Genomic DNA, 11,605 nt, shown 5'->3' on the forward strand with positions numbered 1-11,605 from the left:
GTCCTGCGGTACGTACATTTGAAATCTCCATTTTTTTCTCGCTGGAAATACCGTGTATTCGAGAACCATCTGTGGGCACGACCTAGATGGTACGCGAGCGAAGCGAGCGTGCCATCTAGTTTAAAAGTAATAATCAAAGAGAATTTTAACGGAATTGATCTCGGCACCTTCGCTCGTTCCGTGTTAAAATCAAGTTCTTGATTCTTTTTGCTTTTACTTGTCGAAATAAAAAACAAAATGACGTATTACGTTTATACCACATTTTGCAACATCAAGATGATATACAAACATACAATACATACAACATTGATAATAAAACATTTATTTTGTAAAAATAATGTATTCTACTACATAATAATGTTTTTTTATAATATATATTTGACGATCTCGAAGCTGCAGAGACGGTACAGTACAAATTACTGTTTTTAATATAAACAATCCCTAATGGTGAATGAACGTTTCATACAACCTCTTATTGCAAACAAAATATTGTTCAATAAATCCTCACCATTTTGCTGGTTTCAGTTTTGTTTTTGCCGATTTAGGATAAAAATAAAACTCCTTTATATATTTCTTATTTTAAAAATGTTCTCAATTGAATAATTGTCTTTCGCTCTCTGTGGCTGCAGCAAATTCTATGCAAAAGAAATCGAACAATGTTACCAACCATTCACCATGTAGGGGTCACTTTCCTTGACCTATAGGGGTTTCTAAGCAGTGTTACAGTTCCGATACTTGAATATTAATTCCAGCGGTCATATGTCCGTTCATAGGCTCAACGCCACCTTCTGTAGGTGAGGGTAGAAATGTTGGGTTTATTATTCCGACCATAACTGTTCCATTTTCAGTAGTTGATGTTGATGGCCGATCTACAGACCTCAATGACTTAGTCGGCCGATGATGAGTGCGAGGTAATGGCGTTGGTTTTGGATGGTCAACTGACCTACTTCGTTGACCGCTTGGTGCAGCACCATTTGGCAAACCCAATCGACCATTTGTTTGGCCACCACCTTGACTGACCACGTATTTTAATGACGTGGGTCGTTTAGATCCAGGTGGCGGGGGTGGAGGTGGGTCCGAATTTGGCAGTTCATAGTTCGAATCGACCTCTGTCTCGATGGGAGGAACGTCATATAAATGTGTTCTTTTTCGATTTGGGTATTTCATATAAATGCCCTTGTTAGTCTCGGGGGGTAGGCTGCGAGGCCTCGATAAACTACGTGTCATAGGGATCTGTAATAGCATAGAAGATTTCTGTTCAGAAATACATGAGGGACAGCGGTGTGGCAGCTTAGGCGGTCGTCGTGATGACGGCGGTAATGTTTTACTTTTAACTAACGCAAATTGTGGTAGTTCCTCGTATATTGGAGATCTAAACACAGAGCTTTGATGACTGCACACTGATATTGTGGATGACATGTAGATATCCTCTTGAATTTCTTTTTCTTTTTGTTGTTTTCTAGAAGAAAAAAATACAGTTTTACTTATAATATTTAATAATTGAATAAATCCTGCTTTGTTTAAAAATCTGTTTAAATGCAGTCACTTAGCAATATTATCCAATTAATTTAAGCAAACTAAAACGGTTTATTTTTTATTTTTAAGTATTGCTACTTTGAACTTACCTTTTGTAACAATATAAACATATGAATAATAAAACTACGATTATTAATGCCCCACCGGCAACAAACAAAGCATACTGAGGAATGTATATACCTAGAAAAAAACCAAAACAAATACAGTGCAATTAGTATGCGGCAAATAATAAAATAGAATGGAAAAACAGCGTGCTCTATATCGTCACACAAAAATGTTCAAAATGTCTATTTTAGCAACGACCACAGCGCACAGCGTGTTTTACTTTTAATGCAACTCAAACGCGTAGTGATTAACGTTTGTTATTTTTTTGTTATAATTATGTGAGACGAAATAAATGAAATGAAATGAAATGAAATGACATGGAGCAGAAAAAAGAGCGCCCTCTATAACGTCACACACGAATGTTCACAAATCGATAAAGTTTTGCGTCGTACACGGCGGCAATTGCGTACCGCGCGCGGTCAAAATTAAACCCTCAAAGACTAACTACACTACTATAATAATCAAACCTAGTCAGGATTAAAAGAAAATAAATTCGCCACTAAATTCACTAAAAGACATGGTGAAAATATTTACCGGACTTTGTACATTGTAGCTGTGTACCAGACCATTCACCGTTAGCGCCACATTCTCGTTGGCGGTCTCCTGACGCTCTATCAAACCCATCCTGGCAGTCAAACGTAACACTATCACCTGTCTTATATACGGCCATGTTGTTGCTAATGACAACCACGTCTTGAGGTGTGTCCAATGACTCGCATGTAGCCCCTGTATTCAATCAACAATAAAAATACAATTTGTTAGTTAAGTCTTTCATAATCCAGTTTGACTGGCCTTTGTGTTGTCTTAGTGTGAGACTATAATAAATAAATATACTACTAAAATACTCACTTGTCGGCGGTGCGTTTGTTGAAGTTGTCGTTGGTAAATTATTCGTGGAGTGCGAGCCATTTGTAGGTTGGACTGGGATCTCAGTGGTTGTATCAACTGTTACTAAATAATGATAGAAATGATACATTTTGTTTATATGAGGCGAGTTTTAACGAGGCTTGTAGCATTAAAACCAATTTAAACAGACGAGCGGTAATAAAAAAATATAGAACCTATGTTATGTGTTTACACACAACGCGGAGCGGACGAAGTTTCCACTCCGTATAGTTACATATTCTACGTGGGACAAGCTAAGCGGTTTTCCGCTTACAGTTACCGCTCGTCGGTGTAAATTGGCATTTAGTCTGTGCTAAACACATTGACAATAAAAAAGTGTTTTACGAACCTGTCCGGCAGCAAACAGCTACGGCCCATATACCTTCGCCTCCAGTACCATATGCACTGCATACGTTGCTGTCTGTGGATGAATAACAATCAAATAAAAAACGTTCAGTCATAAACACATTCTTCCTTTAGTCGTTACTAATTATCCATCATATATTTACTCTTCCATATATTTTTAAACCCATTCATCGTTAATCTACCTGCACCCATAACTCCTTGCATCACTTACCAATGATTGCACCTTTCGGGTTACTTAATGTCTCGTTACTGGTGTGGACATTACAACCGGTCATCGTCCAGCCCGGGTTACAATTTACTCCGACCAATACACTCCTGGATGATGTCTTCACGTGACATTCAAGACCTGGTGCTCGACAACATGCTGCATTTGGGGCTAAAGATTACAACATAAAGATGTAAATAAAGAACATAGAGGGCGTGATGTTAACACACTGCTGATTATTCTATTATCAAATTCTTTTCATAAGATTCAATTCATTAGATTCAATTCATTTTCATAAATGTTTCTAAGCGCTTTACACACAAAACAGAAAGAATTATTAAAAAAACATTGATATTAACATTGCTATTCTTGGCCGGCTGGCCGGAACATCAAGAAGCATTTGTTACGTCGAATTCTTTAGTATTTACTTATTTATTTACTTATACTTACTGATTGATCGACAGCTGTAAGCATTACACATGTTGTTATTTAATTCCTCCTCTGCATTACTACTTATTGATGAGGGCGTTATGCCCGATACTCCTGGACTTGCACCTCGAACACATGAAAAATGAGAATGCGCCATACAACCTAAGAAGTACGCAAATAATACGTACGCACAAATCAAAAACAATTATAGCATGTTCAATAAAACGTTTTTGTAAATATTTGTTGTTTACATTATATTTAGGCAAATTGCCAAGGATGACCATAAGTGAATTTATTCACTATCCTTCTTAAAGGTGGCAATCCTGTTCAAAAGAGATACGTCATATACACAAGATGCTGTACATAAACAGTCTTAGTAAACAACGATATGGATATTTATCCGACATGATGTAGTGAATTATGATTGAGTTTGTAGAATAGGGACGGCTATCCTGATGCATGACGTCGTGTCGGGCACGTACGTGGGGCATATAATAATCTACGTAATTTGTTACTCTTACCAACAGCTACGTCATCATCATTTGGACAGGTGACACTGTTTACTCCATGTGTATCTAAATCGCCGATACTTGAGGGCGTAGATGGATAGGAACACTGCATGCCCGTCCACGTGCAGCACCTAGCGTACGCTATAACACCTGTTATATAATAACAAACAAATAAGGGGGAAATAATGATATAGTCTATGTAATGGTTACATGTACATATCCATCTACAATAATCCATCTACTTTTGGTCCATTATTCAATCCAAAAAAAAATTGTTTTACACATTATAGTCTTAATACAAATGGAATCAAAGAGTAATAGAATAAACAAATTGTTTCTATAGACAATCTTAGTATTGTCTATAGAAAAGAGGAAGTAACATGTAATTGTTCAATTACTGATGACGTAATTATAAGCACATTTTAATATGTTGTTTATAATTTATCCAACTTCTTTATGATGTTAGAAATGGTAACTCATACATACCTCGCCCAAATTTCCCATTGTAAGCTCTACATGTTATAGCGCCATCACCATCTACCTCAATCATCTCTCCATCTCGTCTACCTTCATCTACGTCATTTTCACCGAATGACAAACATGACGTCATAACCTCATTATCTCTACATCTTACTTCGCTAAAGTTATCATCATCGGTTCCAGACAGCTCTGAATAACTGGTAGTACAGACGGGCTCAGCACTCTGAAAAAACAACAGGGGCCTAAGTTAAACTAGTAACGGTACAAGGCAAAAAATATGTACGAAAACCAGTAATATGTCAGAGATTAACCCCTAAATTAATCCAGTTTAATCTGGTATGCTGATCTACATCCGGGGATTCCTTTTAACTTACCTGAGAGTATATTGTTTGTATTACCATCAGTGAGATTATTATAAATTGTCGGAAGATCATCTTCATATTGCTACGTCACATCCTGAAAATGGTCTTGTTATCGTAAGCTAGTTGACGGGTTCAGCATTGAAACAAGTACAGGAGTTGTTATTACTAAAACTAGAAAGAGAATAAATAAATAAGCGGAGAGAAATCACAAATGAAATAAATCAATAGGAACTGAACTACTTGATTGTAGTATAGTAACAATAACATTGGGTTTACATTGGTTAAGTTTGGTTCCCATTGGGCGCAACGTAAGAACGTAAATACAAGCTTGTAATTGGTCAACTAACGTGCGCCCTGCCTACGTAATTGCGTTACGTGCAAGTGGAAACCAAGCTTTAAGATGGGCTTGTAAATTTGGAATAGATCTACTATCATTTAAAATCACGAAAGCCGATAGAAAGACGATATCTTATAAATCTATAAAGAGTACTAGTTCAATACGTTATTAAAAATGTAAATTGTAAAGGGTTGGACACGTCAAGTGGATAACAGGCAAACCACATGATACCTGCTTTCTTTTAATGAATTGTTATCAAACGTTTTACTTGGATACATTTGAACAATGTTGATGTCTTAATCACAGAATTGAACTCTCCACAGTGAACTGATCACCTGGAAATGGAAGGCTTTGTGACTCGATTCAAAAAGATTCAATTGAATAGAACCGAAACATACAACAACAAATTGGGATAAAAAGACTGAAAATAACAGACTGCATTGGTAATCACGTAGGCGGCGATGATATACCGGATGACAGCAGACAGTATACAAACGAAGAACCTCAATGGTTTAGATGTAATCTTTTTACTGTCTATAATAAGCGTCCTCGTGGTAGGCCTATCTAGTGTAGCAAAAATACTGTTATACTAAAGTAAGCCTACATCCCCATCGTACTCGCCCCCCTCCGACGACTTTTTCAGGGCGAGGGGTTTAGTGTGGTTTGGTTGCTACATTCTGGAAGACGTAATTTGAAGGAATCATAAATCATAACACTATTTCACACCCTTGAGTTATTACCAAACCATATACTGTATTGAATTCTCCATCATTTTAAATTAACAATCTATAAGTAGAACCCGTATTAAGGAGACACCTTGGACACCCAGCAAATGTCCCCTTTAGAGGAGTGTTCATAAAGAGATGGATTCTATAACAATTTAAATTGTCAACCAATCATGACATTCGTTTTAAACATTGTTTGGAGTTTTTCTCTAGGTTACACGATGATAGATGGAGACGGTCTATTTTTATACCTCCATGGAAAAATAGTGTAGGCCTAGTACAGTTGTTATATCTTTTATGCAGTATTTCCGAAATAAACACACTGAGATGTTTGTTAAAATGTGTTTATTTGCAGCCTTCTACTCATTTTTCTCGTAAGGCATCTATGAGAGATACCGCCATTGTGATAGTACTCCATATGCTTTCGTATTCAATGTGTGTTAATACTGTATATTCATCAACCATTTATGAAAAATAAATAATTATAATATCCAGCCATTAGGCCTATCGTTAAAGTGCGTTCACACTTCATAGCTGATCTGGGCCTCGATCCGTGGTTAAATAAAGAATATTTACTATGTTAGCGTGTGTGAAAGGGTACAAATTATTATAAATATTATCAGAAATATTCGAATATTAAGTACACCTGTGTAAAATAGATTAAATGATAATAAGCGTAAGTATATACTCACAATGGATTCCGTTATCAACAGTCAGTAGCCCATAAAATGTAAGTCTAATCTAAAAATGACACGGTCACAATTAAGATATTGCATCTGTTATTAAACTTACCTTCATATATCAAAATATATAATATCCAAATAATAAAATTACTTAAAATTAATATCCGTAATATTGATAAGAAGGTCGATATTATCGTTACATTATGTACTGGGCTCTATCAAGAGATATCATTATTGTATATGTATAAAATGGGCGAGGGTTGGCAGCATTTTCTAGTGATGATGTCAGAGCGTGTTGCGCGTATAATAATAGAATTAATCAAGCGTAATGTACGTCCTATTGAAATAATTGTATAGAGCCTTACCTTCACAACAATGCTAAATCCTACTCTATTTACTCCATGCTTTAGGCTAACAATCAAGAACCATAGGTAAATTATGAGGCATTCAAAGGGTACTGTGTATTGGAATATCTTTACGGTTCGATGGGAAACCCCGTGTGACGTCAGGTACACGCGAGTGGTACACGCGCGCGCTTAATAAACCACGTTTATTACAGGTATACATATAATAGGTATACGTATAAATGACGCATAGACTGCAACCAATCGATGACTGCTTATAGCGAGGGGAGGGGATATACGAGAGGTGTTGCGCAGGAAAAACGTCACTACAAACTTACTAGTGCGATGAGGATTTGAAACGTATTTGCCGTGACGTCATCACGGCGTAAAAAACAACACCATACAAAGGCCTATACTTACTCTATTTAAATACGGTATGTTATGTTAATAAGATAAATAAATATGGTTTTATTCTACGTTGCAATATGTACAAATCATACGTCATAGTAACGGACTTAAAGTATCCTTATAACAGTACAGACTTAATTATGACAATTTATAAGTTTATTCAGGAATGATTTAACTTTTGTCCGAATTTACTTTAATTAACTTAACTATTTTAATAAATAATGTTTTTCTTTCAGATTTTTATTCATTGGAAAACTAATGTACTATAAAATTAGGCAGGTAGTTGGGTTGGACATAGTCGTCGGTCTCGACTATGACGTTATTTTTCGAGCGGCGGCGTTCATACGCGACGACGACATTAAACTCGTCTTCTTCTTCTTCGTGTTTTTCTGGTTCTTGTGACGGCAGTTCTTTATTAGAGTCACGTGACGTCGTGTGTTCTTGAGTGGTGTTTCTTCCAACTTGTCGATATCCTGTACTTAGTCTAACTGGATTCAGGTCATCAAATGTTTCACACGATTCCGTTTGTTGCGGAGGAGAAGCCGATGACTTATATTCAGCCATAACCGAAGAAAACTAGCAAAAAGAGACAAATTACTTACTGCAGTAAAGGCAATGTTTTTAAAGAAATATTGAATATTGTCACATAAAATAATATTTTGGTGGTTATAAAGAAAAATAAACATATTCATGATTGCACTTTAGTCTGCGCATGTGCATATGTTTCTAAGTTCACAGAAAGTCTTTTCGACTTGACATGCTGTGTAGTCGCGGCGAGCAGCGTCGTAAAAAAACAAAAACCGGGTCGCAAGTGGTCAAAAGCATGCTTACCCAGTGTGGTAGATGAAATCGACGTCTATGCTCAAACACACGAAGGAACTTAACTACAGCGACTGAGGCGAACAGGATGACGACGACAGCACATGTGAACAGAGTGTGCGCCAACGACCAAGACGACGACGCAGTGACGTCAGCAACTCTCAAATAGTCTATAAACACAAAGTATTATACAGTGTTTTATTACGATTTATGCTGTAGGCCTATATGTGTGTTTGTAATTGAAATCACATGAAGGACTTGTCGATTCTCTGTTATGTTACATATTGTATCACATGTGATGCCTGTATCATATCCAATAACGTATACAGGCTCCATGGTCACACTCAGCCGACTGAAACAGTGCAAAACACACCATTATTAACATATCCTGCAGTAGGCTACTGAGTTGGACCATGGTTTGGTATTGAAGCAAAGAGAGACATGTGATGCCTGTATCATACCCATTAACATATTACAGGCCCCATGGCCACACACACCAGTAGCTGGTGAGTTGGACAATGGTTTGGTATTGAAGCAAAGAGAGGCATGTGATGCCTGTATCATACCCATTAACATATTACAGGCCCCATGGCCACACACCATTAGCTGGTGAGTTGGACAATGGTTTGGTATTGAAGCAAAGATAGACATGTGATGCCTGTATCATACCCATTAACATATTACAGGCCCCATGGCCATAATTAGCTGGTGAGTTGGACTATGCTTTGGTATTGAAGCAAAGATAGTTAATTGCATCAAGGACCCGGATGTGACGCAGGTGCTAATCATATTACGTAATAACAATGTATTTTACCATAATAAATGTTTAACGTTGATTATGATAAAAATGTACGTGATCAATTAATGTTAAAGTTAAAATTAAAAACCAGCTGCAATGCGAGAACTCTTACATAGAGGGATGGGAACAAGAGAGGGCGATCGGTCACAATACAATGACATGACATAAATAACATTAATGTTGCACATTAATTCACCTTTGACCTGCTGAGTAGCATCATGTTCTTCATCATCAGCATTATGAGAATGTGTATAAATATTGGTGACGTCATCAATAACACTAACCGTTCCGTCATCTCTTAACTTAAACTTCCTCGTGGAGGGCGGTGCAGGACTTAGTGTTCCCGAAAGTACAGAAGTGACTTGTGCTATTTACACTGATTCTGGTTCTAGAAAAATGTCATTCACGTAGTATGTATTTGTCGGCTCTGGCGTGTACAATTCATCAATCTATTGATCAAAAACAAGACGAAAATGTTGGTAAAAATAATGTTATAAATGTTCAAAGATCGGTTGATAATATTATAACGGTAACGGTCGCCAATTTAATTCAAAAGTACTGTATCATGAACTTAGACACTATTTTAAACATCGGCTGGGGACGGATAGATTAAATAAATAATCAATAATAAATTAATAATCAATTAATAATAATAATGTAATTATAATGCTCTATACCCATACTAAAGCTCTGTCCACATTATCAAACTTAATGTGATACTAAAATGTGATGTGCTCATATATGGACATGATGATGTCATATCACTACCATATTTGGGCATATTACACTTTGTCAAATTAGTTTGATAGTGTAGAGAGAGCTTTAGGCTGCCTACCTGTAATCCTTCTGGGCCCATAATGATTATGTTTGCTTCCAGAAGATATACTAAGTTCAATTCTTCATTGTCGACGCGCATTGGGACATTAGTGTCACCAACCAAATAAGGTGTTGTTGGAAACAACAAGGTAAACACCAATGTGTCATTGTTTATCAAACTAATGTTATTGATGTCCGGAGCTCCAATGACACCTGGATTTAAAACAAAAACCATGCTTGATATTTAATTTGTGTTTTAATATTGTAAATACTGGTAATATCTTTTTATAAGTGTTTTTATTAAAAAAAATTAATAAAAAAATTAATGTGAAAGAAGCAATCAAGGAGTTTCAATGCAATCACACCGTCAGCGAATCACAAAGTCTACGCGCGCGTGCACAATTCTGATAATTACTACGCGTTTTATGCGCACAAAATTCAAGTGATGTTTTTTTTCATGTCACTGACAATTTGACATCATACTTTCGGTTTTTGTTTACAAAAAATAAGCTCCATCTTCTTTGTTGCTTAAAAGTGCATAAGTTTTAAGTAGCAACTTTTTTTTCTTTTTCTTTTATCTTTCGCACCTGTCTCTCTCTGTATTTGTTTAGAATCATCTTCTGATTGCTTTTGATTACTTCGGAATGCACGATTTTAGAATGATGTCTCCGCGGCACTTATTAGTTTCACTGCGGAAGTCGAAAGGAACAATTCAAACGCAATGATCGATAAATAAAAAGTACAAATCATCATTACATATTAGTATAATTTACAGGTTATGTTGAAGACTTCCTTTTAATAACGATAAAAACAGAACAAGGCCAAGGTCGATAATATTTTACGTTTAGCGGGCACAACATTTTAAATCTTGCCTCTTCGGTTTTGTCTTTTGTTATTATGTAATATACGATACCATGCTAACTGTGTTTTGTCATCTTATGTTTAAGAAAATAAAATATATATTTGTGCTACCAGAACATTCCCTGAACATTATTTAAAAACTTATAAAAGATGACTCCAAAAAAGGTTTGCTCCTTTGACAAAATGTAGGCGGATATATTTTGACAAATATACGGCCTCTCATCGGACATAAGACATCTTATCTTACCAATATATGAAAAGATCAAATTAAAAATTTAATAAGTAGGCCTACCTAAGTACCTAAGTACCTAAGTGTAGATTGTGTGCTAAGAACACAAACTCACCATCTTTTACTGGGTTGTGTTCGGCAGCTTCAACCCATTCACTGAATGTTCTATTTTGGCTGTAGTAGGTCCTCACTCGTGCGAAGATCGGAGCTTGCACCACAATGTACCCATTCTCCATCTTCATTTTACAAATTGTTGTTGATATGTTCTGACACATCTTTTCTATTTTCCATGGCCTGAATTAAAATAACATTTGTAACATTTAAGCTTGTTTCCCATTATATGATTATTATAAGTACAACGCGCAACACAACAACGCGCGACGCAAAGACAACGCGCAACGCAAGGACAAACGCACAGCGCAATGACAACGCGCGACGCACGGACAAACGCAATTACAAACGCGCAGCACAAGTGAGTTGACCAATGACATGACTCGGCGTACAAGCCACACTTCGGATAATCATAATTACATCGTGAAGAGTATAACCCAAATTAGGTAATAACAATATTTACTCTCGCAACTTCTCGCTATTCCTACTTTGGACGGTGTACGTTAGTGTAGCGTTGGTCACTTTTGGTCCGTCCCATGACATCGTGGTGGACAGGTCACGTGTCACAACAGTCACATTGTAAGGCTCATAAATAC

General features: G+C 36.6%; 1 protein-coding gene across 1 annotated transcript; it reads right to left on the bottom strand.

Moving 5' to 3' along the window:
* Positions 1–306: 306 nt before the first annotated feature.
* On the bottom strand, positions 307–9,365 carry LOC140059536 (uncharacterized). The gene is made up of 13 exons (XM_072105473.1): positions 9,189–9,365; positions 8,206–8,363; positions 6,732–7,950; positions 4,890–5,048; positions 4,522–4,738; positions 4,048–4,185; positions 3,548–3,688; positions 3,104–3,268; positions 2,876–2,947; positions 2,491–2,592; positions 2,176–2,367; positions 1,626–1,716; positions 307–1,459 (listed from the first exon to the last, which is right to left on the bottom strand). The coding sequence occupies exons 4-13, from the start codon at positions 4,953–4,955 to the stop codon at positions 721–723; spliced, it is 1,923 nt and encodes a 640-aa protein (XP_071961574.1). The 5' UTR covers positions 4,956–5,048; positions 6,732–7,950; positions 8,206–8,363; positions 9,189–9,365; the 3' UTR covers positions 307–720.
* Positions 9,366–11,605: the final 2,240 nt, after the last annotated feature.

This window comes from Antedon mediterranea, chromosome 9 (genome assembly GCF_964355755.1).
Source record: "Antedon mediterranea chromosome 9, ecAntMedi1.1, whole genome shotgun sequence".
Classification (NCBI taxonomy): domain Eukaryota; kingdom Metazoa; phylum Echinodermata; class Crinoidea; order Comatulida; family Antedonidae; genus Antedon; species Antedon mediterranea.